Source organism: Monodon monoceros, unplaced genomic scaffold (genome assembly GCF_005190385.1).
Source record: "Monodon monoceros isolate NGI ecotype Baffin Bay Population unplaced genomic scaffold, NGI_Narwhal_1 Super_Scaffold_6, whole genome shotgun sequence".
Lineage (NCBI taxonomy): Eukaryota > Metazoa > Chordata > Mammalia > Artiodactyla > Monodontidae > Monodon > Monodon monoceros.
This window is the reverse complement of record NW_021703783.1, coordinates 83,953,718-83,976,246: the sequence shown is the minus strand read 5'-3', so window position 1 is coordinate 83,976,246 and position 22,529 is coordinate 83,953,718. Positions and strand designations below refer to the sequence as shown.

Below are 22,529 nucleotides of genomic sequence, written 5' to 3'. Positions count from 1 at the left end.
TTTCTACTTTAAGATATTTACTCAGAGCTGTATTTTCATGGGTGGGAATGATGATTCTTTTTTTTGAATTAATTTTTTATTGAAATATAGTTGATTTACAATGTTAGTTTCTGGTGTACAGCAAAGTGATTCAGATATATGTATCTTTTTTTCATATTCTTTTCTGTTATAGTTTAGTACACGATATTGAATATAGTTCCCCGTGCTATACAGTAGGACCATGTTGTTTATCTACTTTATATATAGTAGGCTGTGTCTGCTAATCCCAAACTCCTAATTTATTCCTCCCCTCTTCCCCTTTGGAAACTATAAGTTTGCTTTCTATGTCTGTGAGTCTGTTTCTGTTTTGTTAATAAGTTCATTTGTATCATGTTTTAGATTCCATGTGTAAGTAATATCATATGATATTTGTCTTTCTCTCTCTGACTTAACTTCACTTAATATGATCATCTCCAGGTCCATCCATGTTGCTGCAGATGGCATTATTTCATTCTTTTTTATGGCTGAGTAGTAGTCCATTGTGTGTGTGTGTGTGTGTGTGTGTGTGTGTGTGTGTGTGTGTGTGTATACGTATACACACCACATCTTTATCCATTCATCTGTCAATGGACACTTAGGTTGCCTCCGTGTCTTGGCCATGTAAATAGTGCTGCTGTGAACATTGGGGTGCGTGTATCTTTTCGAATTAGAGTTTTCTGTGGATATATGCCCAGGATTGGGATTGCTAGGTCATATGGTAACTCTGTTTTTAAGTTTTTTAAGGAACCTCCATACTGATTTCTTCAGTGGCTGCACCAATTTACGTTCCCACCAATAGCGTAGGAGGGTTCCCTTTTCTCCACACCCTCTCCAGCATTTAGTGTTTGTAGACTTTTTAATGATGGCCATTCTGACCGGTGTGAGGTGATACCTGATTGTAGTTGTGATTTGCGTTTCTCTAACAATTAGCGATGTCGAGCATCTTTTCATTTGCCTATTAGCTAATGACAGTTCCTTTAGTGGGGAGTGAATCATTCCAGAAGGATGGAAGCCTAGAATTGTGATTTAAAGGCAGTGTCATGGCCTCCTGGAAGCTTAACACTGTGAGTTTTTAAACAAGCCTCTTGATGTCAAGACCTAAGCCAGTGAAAGCAGTTAACTCAGGTGGGAAGAGTGGAGTAGCTTTTGAGGTGGTTTTCTCAAAAGGTGGGCCTGCATCAGGTTGAAAATTTTTCAAGAGAAGTAACTTGACTCAGAAGTTGAAAAATCCAACTAAAAGTAGAGATTTGTGTTGCTTATATTTAATAGAATGCATTGGATTCCGGTATTCGATGTCCTAGGCATACAGAGATTTTTTATCCTTGGTGATTGTACCAAAAGCAAGGTTTCTAGATTACTTCCTTTTAGTGCATCTGAGACAGGAAATCTTTGGCATTATGGATTTCATTGCCCACTATGTGTCAGGCCCTCTGCTCTGAGTGTTTCCTATTCATGTTTTGTTTTATCGTCAAAAGAGCCATGCAAGGAAGATGCTGTTATGCCCATTTTCCGTGTGACGATCCTGAAGTGCCAAGAGGTGGTCTGTGCTCTTCGCACTCTCCTCAGCAAAGGTGCTGTGTTTGGAAGTGACTGTCCCTTACCTCTCAAAGCCCCAAGGCAAAAAGTTGGTGACACAGACCACTTGATCCTTAAGAAGCAGTAGTAGAGTAGCTAGGAAGTTTGCCATTCTTGAAGTGCATAACCACTGGAAAGAAAACCATTTAACCTCTCTGAGTTTTGTTTTTTTTCATCTGTAAATGGCAGTAGCAGGACAGCCCACTTAATTAGGCTGTTATAAAGGTTAAATTAAATAATTATATCAGAGCATTCGGCACAGAGCCAATTCATCTAATTAACTGTTAGTAAAAAAACAAAAACAAAAAACAGTACATTTCTTATTGAAGCTATTCAGGAAAAGTAGTTAACACATTATATCCTAATGCATGTTTTGGCATGGCTGTCTTCATGTGTTCCCCTCAGAAAAAGCTGCCATTCTTTGGCTTGATTGAAAGATAGGGAGAACATTGACTTCTTGGCCTGTCACTCCCTGGCCCGACAGGTGGTTGACCTGAAGCCAGTCTTTAAGCTTGTCAGAGCAGCCTCTGCAAGCACAACCCTGAAGGACCAGATCTGTCGCGGGGAGATCCGTGTGCAGAAGGGGGATTCGGACACGTGACTGCTCTTGCTGCTGAAAGAAAACTTTGCCACATGTTTACTCCACAAGATGACTGCTGGGTGACCTCCCCTTATATACCCAGCAGGAATCCCAGAGCACCCTCACAATATCCGGAAGTCTGGGCCTTCCACTGTGTTCATTACTGACTACCACGTGTTTAAAGTTGTGGCAGCTGTGTGAGCATGAAAGACAAACTCTGTATCCCACACGGTGTGTTGGAAAGAGCATAGATTTTGGATCCCAGTAGCCCAGGATTAAAATCCCAGGTGTGTCACTTAGTTGCTCTCTGGATTTGGAGGTTTATTTGCCCTCCTGTAAAAATGAGGATAATAAATAACACCCATCTAACAGAGTAGGTGGGAACTAAGTGGTATAAAGCACGTAAAGTGGCACACAGAAAGAGCTCAAATGTGGTAGTGCTGATCGTGATCATTTTTATTTCTCCTAGACGATTTACAAAGACAGGATTTAGTTAAGGCCTTTAGGTAGAAGGGGAGAAAGCATCAAGGGCTGTTAAAATTATCTAGTGAGGAGGAGCACATTTGAATACAGCTTTCTTGTGCTTAGAAAGGTCTGAAACCTGGCTGAGTTATTTCTGCGGGGAACATTCTTTCTCCACGGCAGTTCCCGGGCCCCAGTGTCTGTAGTCGCAGGGTTAGTAGGTTCCCAGCAGGCCTGTCTTTCAGGGGTGACTTCAGCCCCCTCTGAGAGTGAGAGCACACAGAGGCCCGGCAAAGTGCTGACCTGTGCTGCCAGCACACCAGAGCTCTCTCCCTGTCTAGGTGGGTGTGGCTCACATCAAGAACACAGAGCCACATCTTGCACAGTCAACAAACAATAACTGTGGGCTCGGAGACTCTTAGCAAACTTAACTGATGCCCCGGTCAGCTAGAAACTTGCATTTAGTTTTTAATACCTCTTAGCTTATGTCATTTACTGCTTTATGCAGGGTATTTATTTGCTAAGGAAGTGTAACTGAGCTCTTTAACCACATGGATGTGTTCAGTGTGATCCCTCAGTGAAATAAGACAGTGTCAGTAATAGTGGGTATAATTTTCTTCAGTAGATTTCTCTTTCTTTCAGCTTAATGTTCTCCATACAGAGCTGGCTAAACAGTTGGCAGACACAATGGTTCTACCAATTATACAGTTTCGAGAAAAGGATCTTACAGGTAAAGTAACTGAGTTCAGTGCCATATACTTTAAGAATATTAATTCATTTAATAGTAATTTTTACTGCAGTTATTTCTTTAACTGTGTGGATCATTGAGAAATACCCTTTTTCAGCTTTTATTAAATCTTTGCTATGTTCTTGGCTCACCTAAAGGAAGTCACAGGCCAATAAGAAAACAGACTTGGAAGCAGACAATTGTAATATTATGTGATGAGGGCAGCAGGACAGAGATGTACAAGGAATAGAAATGGCACACAGAAAGGCGTGATTACCCTTTGAGGATGAGGTGCCAGGGAAGGCTTCCCAGAGAAGAAGAAGATCTCTGAGCTGGGTTTTGATAAATAAATGTTTACCAAGTAGACAAAGACGGCAGGCTTATATTACAGGTTAGGGGACATTTGTAAAGGCATGCTGTTCTTGAGGAGCCATGAACACTTTGGAATGTAAAGTGGGAGGCTTGGAGAAGAAAGGACAGAGTGGGGACCATGCTTTATCTGTGCTAGACTCTGGGGGTACAGCTGTGAACAAGGTAGATAGGGTCCCTGTTCTGATGGAGCTCCATTTTAGTGAGTGGGAGTATCTGTGACTAGTTCAGAGAGCCTAGTTGATCTTCTGGATTAATTTTGATTCTTCAACTAAAATAAAACTTTAGAATAATTTTATATCATTTGAAATCAAGGTAGTCAAAAACTAAATATAAAGAATAAATAAGGGCTTCCCTGGTGGTGCAGTGGTTGAGAGTCCACCTGCCGATGCAGGGGACACGGGTTCGTGCCCTGGTTCGGGAAGATCCCACATGCCGTGGGGCGGCTGGGCCCGTGAGCCATGGCCACTGAGCCTGCGCGTCCAGATCCTATGCTCCACAATGGGAGAGGCCACAACAGTGAGAGGCCCGCGTACCGCAAAAAAAAAATTTAAAAAAATAAATAATCTTGAAAAAACTTAGTTGATATTACAAAAGGGAATGCAGATTTTCTAGTCCTTTTGTCCTTTCTTATTTCATTGAAAATATTCATTGCATAGAGAATAAAGAATTGTATTTTCTAGAACACCAATTATAAAACATTGCAGACCAAAAAAGTCTAAACCTGAGTGCTGAAGTATCTGTTGTTCAGTATAGTACTTCCTGTTTAAAAACAGGAAGTTTAAAACTTTCTTTTTAGGCAGAAAAGATGCAGTAAATGGAAGGCCAAATCTTAAATATGAAGCTTTTTTTCCCCTCACTTTGAGATCCCCTGTGATCATGTCATCTGAAGCCTATGGGGGAAATAGCAGAACTGGCATAAACTCTACCCAAGGGCAGAGTGATAGCACTAACACTTGATAAATAAAAAATAATAAATAATGTCAGCTTGTATAAAGAGAAACCTTGACTGAGCAGGGTTTTTAGTGTTTTTTAGTGTTGCTCATCTGTAATCGCATGTAAAACCCAAACTTAAATGCGGTCATGTGCTGATTATCCAGTAGTAACTGAAAGCCTCATTGAGTGCATTTTTAAAAAAGATTTTCTCTAAATGAAAACATTAGAAATATGTGGGGATATCATTTAAAAAACAAACTCCAAGTCTTTTAGCAACAAAATAATTACCCCCTAAGACTTGTGTTGTCAGATTGATGTCTTTCAGGTTTGTTTATAGGAACCTAGGATTGAGAATGCCCAGTAGTGTTGATGATGTGGCCTTTGTTAGTCCAAAAGGGCTCAACTTGTGGATTAGTAGTATCAATAATATTTACCCAGGATGATGATTTTTTTTAAGAAAATAAAACTGTCTAGTAGTAGTAAAAGGAGAAGCTCTTAGTATCTATGAAAAAAGTTAATCAAGGTATACTTTTCTGCTGACACCAAGACAGAAATTTTAAGTATCTGGCTTGGGTCATACCTGAGTCAGAATCAGAACCAAATTAGAATCTGGCATCCCCTCTGCTTAGTGGTGTTTTTTTGTTTGTTTTGCTTTTGTTTTTTAACATCTTTATTGGAGTATAATTACTTTACAATGGTGTGTTAGTTTCTGCTTTATAACAAAGTGAATCAGCTGTATATATACATATATCCCCATATCTCCTCCCTCTTGCATCTCCCTCCCTCCCACCCTCCCTATCCCACCCCTCTAGATGGTCACAAAGCACCAAACTGATCTCCCTGTGTTATGCAGCTGCTTCCCACTAGCTATCGATTTTACATTTGGTAGTGTATATATGTCAGTGCTACTCTCTTACTTCATCCCAGCTTACCCTTCCCCCTCCCCGTGTCCTCAAGTCCATTCTCTATGTCTGCATCTCTATTCCTGGCCTGCCCCTAGGTTCATCAGAACCTTTTTTTTTTTTTAAGATTCCATATATATGTGTTAGCATACGGTATTTGTTTTTCTCTTTCTGACTTAACTTCACTCTGTATGACAGACTCACTACAAATAACGCAATTTCGTTTCTTTTTATGGCTGAATAATATTCCATTGTATTTATGTACCACATCTTCTTTATCCATTCATCTGTCGATGGACACTTAGGTTGCTTCCATGTCCTGGCTATTGTAAATAGAGCTGCAGTGAACATGTGGTACATGACTCTTTTTGGGTTTTTTGGGGTTTTTTTTTGCTGTACGTGGGCCTCTCACCACTGTGGCCCCTCCCGTTGTGGAGCACAGGCTCAGCGGCCATGGCTCACGGGCCCAGCCGCTCCACAGCATGTGGGATCCTCCCGGACCCGGGGCACGAACCCACATCCCCCGCATCGGCAGGCGGACTCCCAACCATTGTGCCACCAGGGAAGCCCCAAGACTCTTTTTGAATTATGGTTTTCTCAGGGTATATGCCCAGTAGTGGGAGTGGTGTTTTATTTTACATTTTGTTGCCTTTTTCATTTACCCACCAATATAAGTACATAATCTAAGTACATAATCTAAGTACATAATCTAAGTACGTAATCTGAATGAAGAGGATACAAGAGTTATTTAGGAAGCTATTTAAAATCGATGAGGAAGAAACTCTAAAACTGCTCCATCAGGAAGTAGAAGATGAGAAAGAAATGAAAAATTAAAGAAGAGAAAGGCAGAAAGCAGCCCCATATCAGAAAGAGTAAGAAAAATGTGAAGAGAAATTTAAAAGCTGGAGGCAGTTTTGAGACAGATCGAAAAACAATGTAGATGTGAAAATGCTTTGCTCTGTTTGACAAAGTAAAAATGGATTGTTTTAGAATCGTAGAAAGTGTCACTTCCTTTTAAATATCTCTGTGTTTTAAAATTTTTAACCTTGGACAGTCATTGCTCTCACTAACTTTTTGTTTTTTTGGTCTTAGACTTTGTTAAGTCGTCTTTGTGCATGGTGGGTGTGGCACCCACATGGAGTAATATTTATTGGTGTTGGCTTGTTGCAAGTACAGTATACTAGATTGCTTCAGATTTCTTTCATTAAAACAAGCATCCCCAGGCACCAGGACCCGAGGGTGCTGGCGGAGGTTCCCCCTTCCACGCACATACCTTTATTTTCTTGGGAAAGCACAGAGCTCCAGGTTAGCATATTTTATTTTTCTTTGCTTTAAGATGTTTCTTTTCTCTTGTTCAGAAGTAAGCACTTTAAAGGATCTTTTTGGACTCGCCAGCAATGGTAAGCATCTTCTCTGTTCTTGGTATGTGAGTTTAGTATGTCTGTGGGAGGAGATGCTGAATGAATGTTCTTGCCTTTCAGCCCATCTAGGTGCTAAAATATCTCTTTATTTTTAGAGCATGACCTCTCAATGGCAAAATATAGCAGGCTTCCTAAAAAAAAGGAGAATGAAAAGGTACGAATACCTACCTTCCATTTTTCACTTCATTTACTTAAGCTCCTTTTATGTTTCCCTATTGTGAATTTGTGGCATTGAGGGTGTCCTGATGAATTCTTTTTTTTCTCCTGTACATGGATTTAAAAAAATAATATATTTATTTATTTATTTTTGGTTGCGTTGGGTCTTCGTTGCTGCGCATGGGCTTTCTCTAGTTGCGGCGAGCAGGGGCTACTCTTGGTTGTGGTGCATGGGCTTCTCATTGTGGTGGCTTCTCTTTTTGTGGAGTATGGGCTTTAGGCATACAGGCTTCAGTAATAGCAGCACGCAGGCTCAGTAGTTGTGGCTTGCGGTCTCTGGGGCACAGGCTCAGTAGTTGTGGCACACGGACTTAGTTGCTCCGTGGCATGTGGGATCTTCCCGGACCAGGGATCGAATCTGTGTCCCCTGCATTGGCAGGCAGATTCTTAACCGCTCTGCCACCAGGGAAGTCCCTGGATTTTTAAAATATTTATTCCAAATCTCATAAGTAGACTTCTTCTCTGTTCTAGCTTTTTTCAAACTGGTTTATTAAATGTCAACTTGGAACCATTATAAAATGATAATCACATAATGATTTTAACTTAAGCTTGATAGCTCATATGGTTATCTGACTCACATATACTTGGGCACTTGAACTCCTTGCCCTGAATGTTGACTCTGATTTTTTAACTCATGCTCTCTAGCTTTTTAGCTGCTATAGATAATATCGAATATTTTCAGGCATATAGCTTTTACTTCTGTTCCATGATTTCCTGGGAGTACAATCTTATGAGTGAACCAAAATATTTATGGCTTCGAATGCACACTGCCATATTGTTTTCCTAAAGGATTGTAGCTCTTTGTAGTGCTACCAGCAGAAAGTATTGTCTTCACCCCAGTGCAGCCTCACAAACGCTGAGATGCCATTAATTTGGTATTTTTAATTTGGAATTTTAAAAACTTGAGGTGGAATCTCATCTGTTTTTTATTTGTCACAAAAATTGTTCTAATGAATAAACAAACATGTTTTGAAGTTGCATGCTCTTACAGAATTGTCACTTGCTTTGGACAACTTGATGTTTGTTTTCCTTTCCCCTTTTAACCAGGTGAAGACTGAAATTGTAAAGGAGGTGGCAGCTGCCCGGCGGAAACAGCATCTTTCATCCCTTCAGTACTACTGTGCTCTCAACGCGCTGCAGTACAGAAAGCGAGTGGCCATGATGGAGCCCATGCTAGGCTTTGCCCACGGACAGGTAGGATGATCCCTTTCCCTGAGGCATCAGACCTAAGCCAGCTGTGGAGAACAGCATGGCATTCTGCTGACATAGCCCTTAGGGGATACTGAAGCATCATCAGAGAAAGAAACACAGGTGCACAGCCTCCCTAGAAATTTCTGAGATTCAGCACTTGGAGAGCTTCCAGAGGGGCTGGGTCATCATTAGTTGGACTTACTAGGCTATACGTGCAGGAAATGATGGCTTTGATCTCAAGACTCCTGTGGGGAGGAGCTGGCATGACCCTTTGTGTCGGATTCAGATGAAAGCCAGGCCTGGTCCAGTTTCCTGAGAAGCAGCTGACTCCCAGGTTGGTGGAGCTAGGCCTACAACCCAGGACTCCGCACGATCCTTTGCTGCTTGGTGTGGTAAGGGTCACCCTCAGCTGGGCTGTTCTTTAAAGATACGTTGCTGAGGTTATTGCTGGCACCTGGGCATCTGGGGCGTGGGGAAATGTTGCCATTGCCTGATGAAGTCTCTGTAGAATATTTATCTGGCTTCTTCCTCCCATTTTGTGGGCTACTGAACGTTTGTTTGCAGGGAGGCTCCAGTTTTGGGATGGGCCCTTGACCGTGCGGCACTAGCCCTCACCCTCCATCCCTGCCCTGCTTTAGCCCCACTTAGGTTGACTCCAAAACCTCACTTGGGCATGTAAGAAACACAGCTGGGAACCTTCTCTCAGTTGACAATCTAGGAACAGAAAGGAATGTGAGGAAGCAAAATGTTGAGAAGAAAAAAAGCAACTTAAAAAAACCCACATGTGAGCATCTATTTTTTAAAATACATTTTAAAAATACATATATTTCAAAAGAATACAGTATCAGTTTCATTCAGGGAAAAGGAGAACAAGAGAGGATCTTTAAACATCTAAGCTCAGCTGTCTGTCTTCTTCATATGGTTATTTTATTGTTGAGTGATAGGGACACTAAGGTCAGCTTGGTGTCTTTAGAGGTAGTATTTAACTAGAGCAATAAAATCTTTCTGTGTCAACTGAGTAAAGCTGGATTAAACCAAAAACTAGCGCTGTGCAGCTGTGGGCTTCAGTCCTCAGCAAATCCTTGGGAGCTTCCTCCGCTTCCTCATAATGGGCACTGTGTCCACACGTGTATACTCGCTCACTCTCTGTCACCCTCCCCTCTCCTGTTGCACCTGTGTCCCTGCCAATGTCTTTGCTTTGTTAGAGAATGCCAGTACTCCTTTGCTGTCTCTGATTAATACCTCCTTTCACATCTGTCCTCCCTGATTGACATTTCTTGCCTTTGAAGCAGTAATTCCTGCTCAGTTGGAGACCCTGAGTCAGGGAGGGACCTGGACTCAGCATCTCAGAAGGATGAACTGCTCCAGGCCTGATGGATCAGTGCTTGGGGAGCTTGGTTGTTTAGAGGAGGGTCTTCACAAGTCCTAAAGGATGGGTTTGATACTGGTTGGTTTCACTCGCTTCCATGGCCAAGGACTCCACCACTTCTCCCAGCCTGGACACAGTGGGGAGGACAAGACATTGGGTGCATTAGCACCAGTGTAGCCCCCGTGCCTAGGAAGTCAGAACAGAGCACACCGTCATTGTTGGGTGGTGGCAGCATCATTTTTGAGGACCAAGGATGGCATGTTTCATTTTTCATATGAAAAGTATGCAGATTTCAAGACAGAAGACCAAATAAAAATCTCACCCTGCAGACTTTTTCATCCTGATGAAAACTATAGTTCCTTCCTAAAGACCAGGTTGTTGTCTGACACCATGAATCTTTGGGATGATTCTAAAGCATTTGCTGTCCTACTGCCTCATCAGGCCTCTTTAACCAATGCCCATTGAGCATCTTCTTTGTCAGTTGATGGTCATATGACCATAGTACTTCCTACTGTTCACAAAGGGCCATGAACTTAGGTCTTTGGATGATGTTGCACTGAACGAGACTTCTCAGCACCACTCACCTTAGTGGAGGTGGTTTGACTCCATTTCTTCCTTCTGTGGCCCTCATTAAAGAGGTTTCCAGTTAGACCATGATTCATTCCTCAGGCCTTCATACAAACTGAGGTTTTGTTATCTGTGTACAGGTTCATGAGAATACAAAAATGAACTCTAGTGTCATATTTACAGGGTAAGTACTACATAATGTGGCTGTAGAAGCCAGTGTCGTATCCCTTCCTTCATCCGTTCATTCATCAGGTTTTTTTTAGGGATTGCATGAGCCCCTGCCCTAGGCATTTACAGAGTAGTAGAGGAGCTAAGACATGGACTTAGAGTATAAATTCCAAGGAGTTCAGGGAGGGGAAGGAGAGAAAAAGCCACCTTGGTGTTGTACACTTAGAAATGTAGAATGCTTGTTTAACAGACCTTGATACTCAACATTTCAGGGACTCAGGATGGCATTTACAGTGTTGATCTCTGTATGGTTCAAAGATCATGGGGCCAGAACATCTCCCTGCAGGTATACCTTGCATTAGGATAATCATGATCATCGTGTTTCTGTACTGTGAAAACTAAGTACCTTGGTGTACATACTTCCCCAGGGCGTCTGGGGAGCAGGTGTAAGGAGTCAGACTGTGCTGATGACACCTACTAGCCTTCTAGAGGTGAGAGGTCGATCTCCATGCCCACCACCCAGGGCCAGGGCTGCTTCCAGATCAGAATGCTGGAGAGCAGCAGGGGCCTTGTCCCCCGTGTCCAGCACCTGTGCAGCCCTGCTCTGTCCTTCTCATACACAGTCACTTTGAAGTTGATGTCTGGGTTGGAAGAGCCTTTTAAGGATCTTCTGCCCGGTCTTCCCTCTGCAAGATCGCCCAAACCATCATCCACACAGCCTGTGTTCAGAGCCATGCGTGGCTCGATGAGCAGGGGCAGTCGGTGGTGGCCTTCCCTTCACTGAGAGCCGCATGCTGCTTGTCTGCTCCTTGCTGGTGCTGTGCATGTCATTGGTCACCAGTTTAGCCCCTGGAGATGCAAAGGTGAACAAGACCTAGTCCTTGCCCTCAAGAAACCGGTTACTGTCTAGAATTGACACAGGAAAAAGGCTGCTGCTGATAATATCAAAATAGTCATCAGTAGTAATTATGGATGAGGTGGTCTGTACCAAGCACTTATATTATCCCTGGTCGCTACTGCCTTGCAGCAAGGTAGGAAGCTTCACCCTCCTCCCTCTACAGATACACCAGGGGCTTTGGGAGTCAATCTCAGCCAGTGAGGTGGGGCTCAGCAGAGAGGCAGCAAGTGCGCGAGGAGGAGCCAGCCAGTGTCTGCTGCCCGTGTGCTGTTAGTCTCACATGTCATGAATTCATCGATCACCTTTCTTAGACAATTTTCAGAATATCATAATTATATCTTTCAGATTAACTTTTTTAAGAAGGGAGCAGAGATGTTTTCCCAAAGTATGGACAGCTTCTTAGCCTCCGTTGCAGACATGGTTCAAAGGTAATGCTGCGCTCCGGTTTGCATCTCGTGTGCCTTTTGCCTCTCCTGCTGAATCAGTCTCTCTGGGAGGTGGGGGGAGGGCCCCAGAGAGCCCCCTGCCCCCTCCACTCCATGAATGCTCAGAACAGCGCCCTCCTCTTAGCTGCTGCTCTTTGTGTGGTTGAAAAGTCATGATTTCTGCAGTTCTTGACCCGTGTGGAGCCAGAGTCCTATCTACTACATTAAAAGACTAAATAAAAGATTATAATGTCCACAGGAGTACTTTCCCATTAAGTCCAAGTTCCTATTCTTAGGATCTCCTTTTGTTAATATTCACATTTCACATGCTATAAGCCTATGAGTCCAGTTTAGAAGAGATGCTTGCTTTTTTCTTTGAGAGCTAATGGGGTTAGCGGCCGGAAGTGCTGCAACTTTTCAGGAAACTTAACATCACATTGATTTATAATAGATAAATAAGGCCTTAAGCCTTTTTTTGAATTAATTTAACAAACTGCAGTTCAGCCTTGCAAATGTTTATTTTTAACAAATACAGTGTCATCTCTGCAGACTGTCCTGCCCACGTTTAATTAAGGCTGGGGCTGCCCTGAGTCTTCTTGCTTCCTGTCATCAGCGTCTGTGGTAGTGAGCTCGCGGGAGGCGCCCAGGCGCTGCCAGCACCAGGCTTATTTCATTAACAGCGCAGACGTGTGGTTCCTTGAGTACTCCGCATGATTCCTGGAGTATAGAAATAATGTCTCTCTGTATATACGTGTGTAGTTGATAGGTAAATATACAAAACAAGTATAAGTATAGGATTTTGTGTGGAAAAATGAAGAGAAAGTTGTTCATTTTCTTGAGGATGTTGCATTTCAAAATACCTTAAGGAGGCCAAGCAGTAAATTTATTTAGACAGAAGTTTCCGTAAAATGCTGAAGATAGAGAATGAATCCCAAGGAAGACCAGTGCTGAGCATCATACAGGCACGAGGGGAGAGTTGTGGTTTAGGAAAGCATATATTCCTTCCTGAAAGTCCCTGAGCTGTTTTCTTCCTGATCGTTGGATGCAGGTTAGATTTATAATTATGCTAGAAGGCAATTTGTGAAATCCAAGCTCAGTTTCCTGCCTTTTAATTTGTTAGCCCCTGGAGGGTTAGGAGAAAGTGAGAGAAGGGAGCCTATTAAATTGTCATTTAAAAACCCTCTCTCCCTTGTCTCTCACTGTCTTTCTCTTACCTTCCTTAACTCTCAGAATCCCATGGTTTTTGTTTCTGAGAGAACTACCTGTGCTTCAAATTTTTTTCATGTACTAGATTTTTTTATTAACTGGTGGCAGGACATTCATGCCCATTTCCGAGATGCTGCAGTGTGTATCTTTCCACACATCCTGCAGCCTGTGTCCTCTCTCCTTGTCAGTGTCTCTCTGAGCCGTTACTAGGCCACCAAAGTGCAGCACCAGCTGTTCCCACAGTTTTGTGACTGGTGTTGAAAGCCCCGGCCACACAGCCTGCTCCCGAGGGCCGGGTCTAGTTCTGTGAGTCGTGCTTCTGCTGCCTGACCAGGCACATCTTGTTACAGGGGCAGCAGGCAGAGCTCCCAGTGGAACCTGGGAGCACGGGAACCTCCTGGTTCAAACGGCTGAAGCATTCAGCTAAGAATTCTAGTTTTCTTATCCCTTACGTTGTATCCTGGTGAGTAGATAAGTATTGCTGCGCCTGTGCCACTAGGAGGGGTCTTGCTGCCACATTGCTGGGCATCAGCAGCCAGCCAGCCCGAGTGGCCAAGGAACAGCGTCTAGTGGTGGCTCTGGGCTCTGCAGTCCTTCCCCGGGAGGTGGATGCCTGGTCTCACTGCGTCAGGGTCAGAACCCAGCCTAAACCCAGATGGGTGGCATTTCACACCACCCCACAGTGCCAGGGGCTTTTCTTTCAGTCCCTACTTCACAGTGATACACTTCAGGCTTTTTTCTTGGCTCCTTCACTCACACACACACACACACACACACACACACACACACACACACACGCTTTGTTTTTTAATTAAATGAAACATGATTTAAAATAAAAATCTTCGAAGGGAACAGTTGAAGGGAGTCACTTTTCTACCCTGTTCTTTGAGTTCTGGGAGGCTTGGATTAGCTCAGAGTTTTTTGTTTTTTTGTTTTTTTTTGTGGTACGCGGGCCTCTCCCTGCTGTGGCCTCTCCTGTTGGCGGAGCACAGGCTCCGGACGCGCAGGCTCGGCGGCCATGGCTCACGGGCCCAGCCGCTCCACGGCATGTGGGATCTTCCCGGACCGGGGCACGAACCCGCATCCCCTGCATCGGCAGGCGGACTCTCAACCACTGCGCCACCAGGGAAGCCCTAGCTCAGTTTTTGAGCCTCCCTGTATGGGTCGGGGAGCAGAGGGGGGACAGTTACTAAAAACTCCCTGGAGTTGTGTGCATGATGTCACGTTGGTTCACATGAGGGCTTTTCTGGGGGAGACAATCCTTACCTTTCATCAGATCTTCAAAGAGGCTTCTTACAAAAGCTGAAGGACCTAAGCGGTTCTGTATACTTCTGGCTCCCTCCGTCCACTTCTGTACAGCTTAACTTCTTTTTTCTCATTCCATTCTCAGCCTTGGCAATGACAACCCCGTTAAACTAATGAAGTTTGTTGGTGGAGCCCCAGATCGTTCCATTCAAACATCAAAGTAGCCAAAATTAACTTGGACTGACGGCTTGCCTTAGGGTTGCATTAAACAGGATACAGGTGGTATACACTGTGAACCTCTAAGAGGAGCATCTGGAACACACAAGCCCAATCTCCCTGACCTACAGAACGCTTTTGAAAGGAAGTGCTGAGGAGCTCACTCTGTAAAACGCTAGCCCCTAGGGTTCCTCCCGATTTCAACATCGGAATTCAGTCCTACCTCCTTTACACAGTGGAGAAGTGGAACAACGCCTCTAGAGTTTGTTTTCTCGGATGGAGGGCCCATTTTGGCAGACTGTGTTTAGGACTGTCACCCAGGCTGTCACCCCTGGGTGGGGTAGCTGTTGAGGCCTCACGTTATGGGGAGAAAGCTAAAGCTTCCAGCTTTTCCACGCCTCAGACCATGTGCAGACGGGCCGGCCAGCCTGCACCGTCTCAGGGCAGTTGTGTGGCTCTCATATAAGGAAAAGCATTGCTCTTGGCTTTGCTGTTGCACCTTGGTACCACCTCCTGGTCACTTTCCGGTCTGCAGTGGCCATCCCCACCATTCCTGCCTAAACCGGGGGGTGGGGGCCACGAATGACTGCCGTTTCCTTCTTGCCTTTCTGGCTCTTTCACAGGCTGCCAGCACATGCGGCTCCTGAGGATGGGTTCATCTTCTAAAACTTGCATCGACAAGTCTGAGCCTGGATACCACTGTGTCAACAGAGAAATTATTTAGCTGGGTCCAGGCATCGTCCAGTGGTATTCGTTATGCTCTGTTTGAAAACAACAGTCATATAAACAATTTGGTAGCACAGACCGGAGTCCCTGTGATCTCCAGCTTTCAGAGCCTCAGAGGTGGAGTGTCGTGCCCCCCTGTGTGAGGCAGGAAGCCATGGGGAGGCTCCACCATCTGCTGTGACAAGTGACTGACCGGACACCTTCTGTCTCAAGCATCCAGGTGGAACTGGAAGCGGAAGCGGAGAAGATGCAGGCATCCCAGCAAGAATTACTTTCTCTTGAGGAAGCTGTTTACACTCCAGATTTCGATGTGGCTGCACCCCAGATCAACAGGAACCTCATCCAGAAGGCTGGTTACCTTAACCTTAGAAAGTGAGAGTTCATTGCCTGCCTCTTTTTCTAAAATCTGTCTTCCCTGGGAGTGGCTAAAAAGCACCTGTTAAGTGCCCCATCAGAGGGCGGGGGTGTGTGAGGTTGGGTTATAGCTCCCGCCACAGCGCCCCTCCTGCCTGGGACATAGGAAGTGTCTGGGCCCAGGTCCCAAACTGCACTGAGAGATGGGGCTTGAAACAGTCGTGTGAGTAAGAACCCAGTCAGTGCGTAGACTCCCAAGACACCACAGGCCGCCCCTCCCTGGTCACCACGGCCGTTTGACATAGACTGCTCTTAACTGTCCTCATCCTAGACCACTGAGCCCCTTCCCCAGACCCCTGATGGGCGAGAGCAGTGTGCCGGTGATGCAGCACTGAGGCCAGAGCCTGAGGGCCAGGGAGCTTCCAGAGTCATCTAGGTTCATATAGACTGAACCCCATGTTTAACCCTCAGGTTTCAGATGTTCACTATGAATTAAAGAGGTACCCAGGTTTGACTGTGTCTGAGAGCAGGTGGGGTTGTTGTCAGGTGTGGTGGTGAGCTCTGACTTTGGCCAGACGTCCTGGCCCGGCTGGGCCCCGCTGCCCCGGCATTTCATCTGTAAAATAGAGCTGAAGATAGCACCTCCTTCATAAAGTTGTCGCAAAGATTGAGTGAGGTAATTCCTAGCAGGTGTAAGTACTCAGATGTTAGCTGTTACCATTATTGAGGCAGGAAACCTAGTGCCCCGTACATAGTCGCTACTCAGTAAATACCGAATCGAATAAATATATTTGATATCCCCCAAATGGAGGGTGTGTGAAGAGGTGCCGGCTGTTTTCTTACCAGGTTAGAGCCTTTCAGAGGTCTGTAAAGCTCGTTGACATCACAAGCCAGAGGTCTCCTTTAGTTCTGTACAGATAGAATACTCCACAAGGTTCTGGTTTTATTTGCCAGGAACTAGATTTTTCTCTTGTAACAGCCCACAGAAGAAGCATAACATGTAGCTGGAGCAGAACCCAAGCTGGTATAAAGTGCCCAGGATTCTGGGGTGTGCGCTGTGGCCGGGGTAACCCTGGTCACTCTAACTAGACTTAGAGCAGTTCAGCTCTGTGTCTTAGAGAAATGATCTTCCAGGTTTTCAGTTCCCGATGGTGATGGACTAATGCTGTTTCCAGCTCCCGGCTTTAGAAGCCAGAGACTGGCTGCAGTGGGGGTGGGCGCCCCCTGCCCCCACCCTGGAGTTGGCTGTGGACCAGCCTTTCCCGTCTGAGCAGAGCCCATCAGCTCCCAACTCATTCAAGCTAACCTGTGCCTCTCCTGCTACTCTTTGCACTTGAATTCTTTTCAGAGAAGTTTTGCTTTAATGTAAAGCAACACATTATTTCTAAAATGCTACGAATACCCATAAAGAGGCAGCAAGACTGAGGTGCCTCTTATGCTTCCTAGGACTAATGAGCTTTTCACAACACAATTCTTACAGTAAAACAGGGCTGGTCACCACCACCTGGGAGAGACTCTACTTCTTCACCCAAGGCGGGAATCTCATGTGTCAGCCCAGGGGCGCCGTGGCTGGAGGCTTGATCCAGGACCTGGACAACTGCTCAGTGATGGCGGTGGACTGTGAAGACCGACGATACTGCTTCCAGATCACCACTCCCAATGGAAAAGCGTAGGCCACATGGGTTTTATGTGGGAGGAAACAGGTGCAGTGACCCCACTTCTGCCAAGGGCCTCCTAGGTCACTCCTCTGTGCCAGCCCTCCACAGGGGAGGCCCTGTTCTGGGTGGTGTTGACCTTTCGGGAGGGTGGTTTTATGTCCTCTTTAAGCAAGCACACAGGACCATATGGAATCCAGCCTGCCTTATCTAAGAGGTCCCAGAGAGGATTTGTCTGTGGCTATGGAGAAGAGGTGACCTCCATGTGTAAGACAGCGATAGGAGCTGTTTGTCAGCGGAGACTGAGAGAGAGGGGTGGGGCTGTAGCCGCTCCTCGTCTGTTCTAGACAAGCCTTTGTGTCCACATCACGGGGTCGGGGGGCTGACGGGGAGAGTGGGTGCCTGCCTGAGGAGTTCGCTTCCCCAGCTGACACAGGAAATGTGACCAGGACATGCCGCTGCAGCAGTTATTCGTCAGCACTCTGTCCCCACATCTGCCGTGCGCCTGGGGCCCAGGAGAGGCCATGTTTGCAGAATGGCAGCCGTGTATCGTCACAGTAGATCCCATCCCAGTGGGACCCCCTCTCACTTAGAGCAGTGGTTTCAAACTGCTCCAAGGAGTTTGGAGCCCCATGAAGTGCTCCAGGCTTCACCTGCTTGAGGGAGAGGAGTGGCCCCGTTCTCAGTCAGAGCTGCTCTGCTTGCGTTTGCTTTCTCTGTTGGGCTTCTGAGTTGAGATTTTATTTGAAAAATAGCACATTCATGGGGAGGGGGCAGCGTTGGTATGATGTAGACCATCTCTTCTCCCAGAATGGCAGAGCATTTTTAGACATCATCCTTCCTCTCTGGGTGATGGTAAATGACCTGGGAACGAAGCTTCTGGATTCTAGTCACAGTCCCAGGCAGTTACTTAACTCCTCTGGGCCTTGGTTCCCTCAGATAAGAAATAGGGATAAAATCCATGTTCCCCACCTCCCACAGGTGAGATGAGGAGCAAAGGGACTGGCAGGTGTGGAGTCCCTTTAAGAGTGGCGCCTTCGCAGAAGTATTTGTATCTTATTCCTGGCCCGCTGCATGAAGATATTCAGTCACTGAGGTCCAGGAAGCACTTACTTAGATGTACTTTATTTCAGGGGAATAATCCTCCAGGCGGAAAGCAGAAAGGAAAACGAAGAGGTAAAGGTTTTGTTTGTTTCACTTCTGTTCTAGTATAGTGGGTGACTTTGGGATTCAGCACGTTTTTTTAATGTCATCTACAGTGGATATGTGCAATAAACAACATCTCCAGACAGATCTACCTGACTGACAACCCAGAGGTAATTCACAGCTGCCCTACATGCGTCTCAGCTCTTTTCTCAATGTGAAAGGTAAGCGTCCACCTCTTGGAACTGAGCCTGTCTTCCTCTGGATTTTTAGGCAGTCGCCATCAAGTTGAATCAGACGGCTCTCCAAGCAGTGACTCCAATTACAAGTTTTGCAAAAAAACAAGAAAGCCCTTGCCCCAGGTAACTAAAGGACAGAAAAAAACTAGCTTTTGTGGAGCCAAACTGTGTATTAGGGATTTCACCTGTACTGGGAATTTCATCTTTACAGCACCGTGGTGTTCAGCCCTGTTGTACAGAAGCAGTAACCCTGACCAGGAAAGGGTAAATACTTTGCCCGTGTTCACACCACAAATGAGAGGCCGAGTCAGAATTCAAAGCTGTCTGCTTTCAATGTCCACCTCCTTCCCCTGGACCATGCAGCTGCAGCCTGAGCACATAGGACACGCACTGAGTATCCTGCTAGTCAGGCGTTCTCCCCACATTTCGTACCAGCATCAACAAAACCATGAAACCAAAACAAAATTTTTTTTAAATAAGGAAGAAAATCACCTTTTACGTGTCCATGTTATGGTGCAGGCCTTATCATATGTGCATTTATTGCACATATATATTTTTCATATTTTCACATTTTTCATAATTGTTCCTTTACACACTATCCATCATTTATTATTATTGACTATTTGAATATTTAGTTTGCTTCCCCTTCCTTTGTTTGCTCTTGTCGTTTATGGTGAGCATTTTCACACATACAGCTTTCCTCTTGTTTTGAATACTGCTTTAGGATTTATTCCAGGAATGCCATCTTAATGGGAGTTTCCATTTGATTAAATAATAGAAGGCTGTATTTTCTGTTATGCTAATGAAAGCATGGCATCACAGGGCAAGTTGAAATCATGACTGTATTAGGCCTCCATCTTTAGTGGTATGGTAGAAAGAATCCCGTTACATGTTTTACAGATACTGTCTAATGACTCCAGAAGAAAGTTGTCAGAAAGCTCAGAGTGGTTGAGTAACTTCCCAGGGTCTCAGTGCGGTGCAGTGTGGAGCCAGCGCTCGCATACCCAGCCCTGGGACGCCAGGAGGAACGGCCCGAGAGAAAGCAGAGAATAGGCTGAGTCCGATGGTGAAAGAACTAGGTGCCCTGCTGAGGAGCCACAGGCAGGGGAACAGAACTGCAGGCTTTGACAAGAGGGGAGGCATAGTCAGAACCGGCTGGAAAGACTGCTGGGCGGCACCTTCTGGGAGAGAGCGGGTGGGGCGGGAGAAGGGAGGGCAGCGAGGCCCCACTGGATGTCCCTGTGATAGTAGCTGTGAAACAGAACATGAGAACCTGAGCAAAGGGAATAAAAATGGGGACGAGGCAACAAGTCTGAGAACACTCCAGTGCCATAATTTAAGGGTAACAGTTTACACAAAAGTAGCATGTTTACTAAGAGCAGCTTTAAGGAAAGCACTTTATAAATGGAAATGGAAATACAGATCCGGCCAGTGGGGCTAACCTGTGAGCACTGTACTGGGTAAATGTGTCTGTCTGCTCTCTGTAAAGCCACACGAGTGTTAGAGGGACATAGTGGAGAACCCTGCACTAGACTTGGAGTTAGGAGACATGGTCTTAATAACAGCTCTGAACACAGCTAGATGTCCTTGAGTGGGTCGTCAGCACTCTGGGCCTCTGTCTCCTCAACTCTGTGATGTAAGATGAGAGAAATCAGACCACCTCCAAGGCCTCTTCCAGCTCTAAAATGCTGTCTTTCTGGGGTGTAACCAGAAGGTGTGATTGGTTTTCTAAAAAACAGTCTGCAGCTCAGATTTATTTATTCAGTAACTGATTTTTCTCCTCTGTTCTACAATAGAGTAATTAAATCACATTCTTAGAAAGGAACCCATAGAAGGGATACAGAAGAATCCCTAGGAAAAAAAATGACTGTAGCCAGACAGCTGGATCAATGCAAAGATCGGAAGGGTGACAGATGTGGCTGCCAGATGATGGCCCCAGAGCAGTGGAGGGCCGGGCTAGCATCTCTCTTAGGGTCAGCTCATTAGGAATAAAGAGATGTTTTGATGACAGTGGGAGAATGAAGCAGAGAAACTCTGTTCTTGGGAACAAACTGCCGTTCACTTCCAAGCAGATTTCCTACGTGGCCTTCCCTCGTTCTGCAGTTACTTATATGTAATATTCATTCACTTATCCAGCTGTTCAACAGATGTATGTTTCCAGGCGCTGAGCTAGATGGTGAAACTTACAGACTTGTAGGAGAGGACAGGCAAAACGTAAACAAATACTTAGTTAAAATACAGGAAAGCACTGTTAGGTTAAAGATGAGGGTGCTGCCATGGAGAATAAGGAGGAGACCTATTTAGGGCCTGTCTGTAGAGATAATTAAATTGAGAAGTAAGAGATGAGAAGTAGCCTCTCTTGCAAAGAGCCAGAGGTAGTGCATTCCTGATGCCAGCTGTGGAGGCTGAATGGCAGAGAAGAGCTTGGTGTCTTTCAGGAACTGAAAGGAGATCACTGTAACTAGACAGTGGTCGGCAGAGGGAGGTCATAGAGCAAGACGAGGTTGGGAGGGAGGGGGGCAGGGACAGATCATGAAGGAAGTCAGGGCAGGGGTTTGGGGAGCTCTGGAAGGGTTTTAGAGGTAGGGGTGTGTGTGAGGGAGAGTGAGAGAAAGAGAGATGATCCACTTTACATGTTCCGAGGTCAGCTCTGGCTGCTGTGGAGGACACACAAGGCAGAGCTGGGCAAGCAGGTATCCAGTGAGGAGTCTGTAGCACTAGTCCAGGAGAACACGATGGTGTCTTAAACGGATCATGGCAGAGGAGATGAAAAGTAGGTGGATTGGGGACTTACTTTGAAGGCAGAATCTGTAGGACGTTTGTTATGTGAGATGTGGAGTGGAAAGAAAGGAACAAAGGATGACCACAGTCTGGGTTGAACACCTTGGCAGTTGGTGGCGATATGACACCACCATGAAGACATGAAGAGTTGGTAGTCAGTATCAGGAGTTCGGTTTATGACATAAGTTTGAGAGGCTTGTGAGACATTCCGGTGAATTGTCAAGTAGTCAACTGATATATGTCTGGAGGGCAAAGAAAATGTCTGGGCTGAGTCTCTGAATTGGGAGCCCATCAGCACGGAAGTGGTGGTAGAAGAGGTCAGCTAGGGAGAGCGTAGAGGGAGGGAAGTGGAGCCTGGGACAGAAGTCTAAAGAGCTCCAACATGTGGATTAGCGGAGGAGCCTGCAAAAAACACTTCAGGAACAGCAGAAGAGTAGGAGGAAAACCTATAATGTGTGGCATCAGCACAAACCAAGAAAGGAGAATTTTAAGGAGGAGAGGCCAATCATGTTAGATGCTTTGGGAGACCAAACAGGATGATGATCCCAAAGTGTCCATTCGAGTTGGTGACATGCAGATCACAGGTGATGCTTTAATTTCTATCATTTCACTCCTCTGTTCAAAGAGTCTTCAGTGGCCGCCTACATGCGGAGTCAAGTTAGACCTCACCCGATGGTGTTAACAGCCCTCTACAGCCTGGCCCCCTCCTGTCTTCCTTGTGTGATCTCCCCTCATACCCACTGGGGAGCCAAAATCTTGGGACTCGCTTCCTTCCCTTGAAGCTTCTACTCACCCCTTCCTCCAGTGCTTCACTTACTATATCATACTCTCTTAAAGACTGATCATAGAGCAGATGTGATTGATCTTGGTTACTGAGGCAGTGTGACACTGGGAGAGCGCTGTGCTGGCAGCGAGGAGACCTTAGTTGTTAATCTAGCTGACCCACCAGGTAACTGAGTGCCTTCAGGATTACCACTCAACTTCTCTAGAGGCCTCGGTTTCCTTTTCTGTTAATAACGGAGGTTAAAACTAAGCATCTCTCCTTGCAGTGACCGTCTACCATTCTGTCTATTGTGCTTGTATCCATTTTCCATTCATTATGCTCATTCGTCAGCTGATATTATAACAGTTCCATACAAC

General features: G+C 45.4%; 1 protein-coding gene across 2 annotated transcripts in view; it reads left to right on the top strand.

Moving 5' to 3' along the window:
* The window catches only part of APPL2 (adaptor protein, phosphotyrosine interacting with PH domain and leucine zipper 2), a 52,883-nt gene that overhangs the window by 19,554 nt on the left and 10,800 nt on the right, over positions 1 to 22,529 (top strand). For both annotated transcript variants that reach the window (XM_029204373.1, XM_029204374.1), the window contains exons 5-14: positions 3,278 to 3,365; positions 6,928 to 6,969; positions 7,086 to 7,144; positions 8,254 to 8,400; positions 11,745 to 11,827; positions 15,431 to 15,589; positions 17,052 to 17,240; positions 18,360 to 18,402; positions 18,486 to 18,542; positions 18,643 to 18,731. In XM_029204373.1, the coding sequence (XP_029060206.1) occupies positions 3,278 to 3,365; positions 6,928 to 6,969; positions 7,086 to 7,144; positions 8,254 to 8,400; positions 11,745 to 11,827; positions 15,431 to 15,589; positions 17,052 to 17,240; positions 18,360 to 18,402; positions 18,486 to 18,542; positions 18,643 to 18,731 (956 nt within the window). The remainder of the gene's footprint in view (positions 1 to 3,277; positions 3,366 to 6,927; positions 6,970 to 7,085; positions 7,145 to 8,253; positions 8,401 to 11,744; positions 11,828 to 15,430; positions 15,590 to 17,051; positions 17,241 to 18,359; positions 18,403 to 18,485; positions 18,543 to 18,642; positions 18,732 to 22,529) is intronic.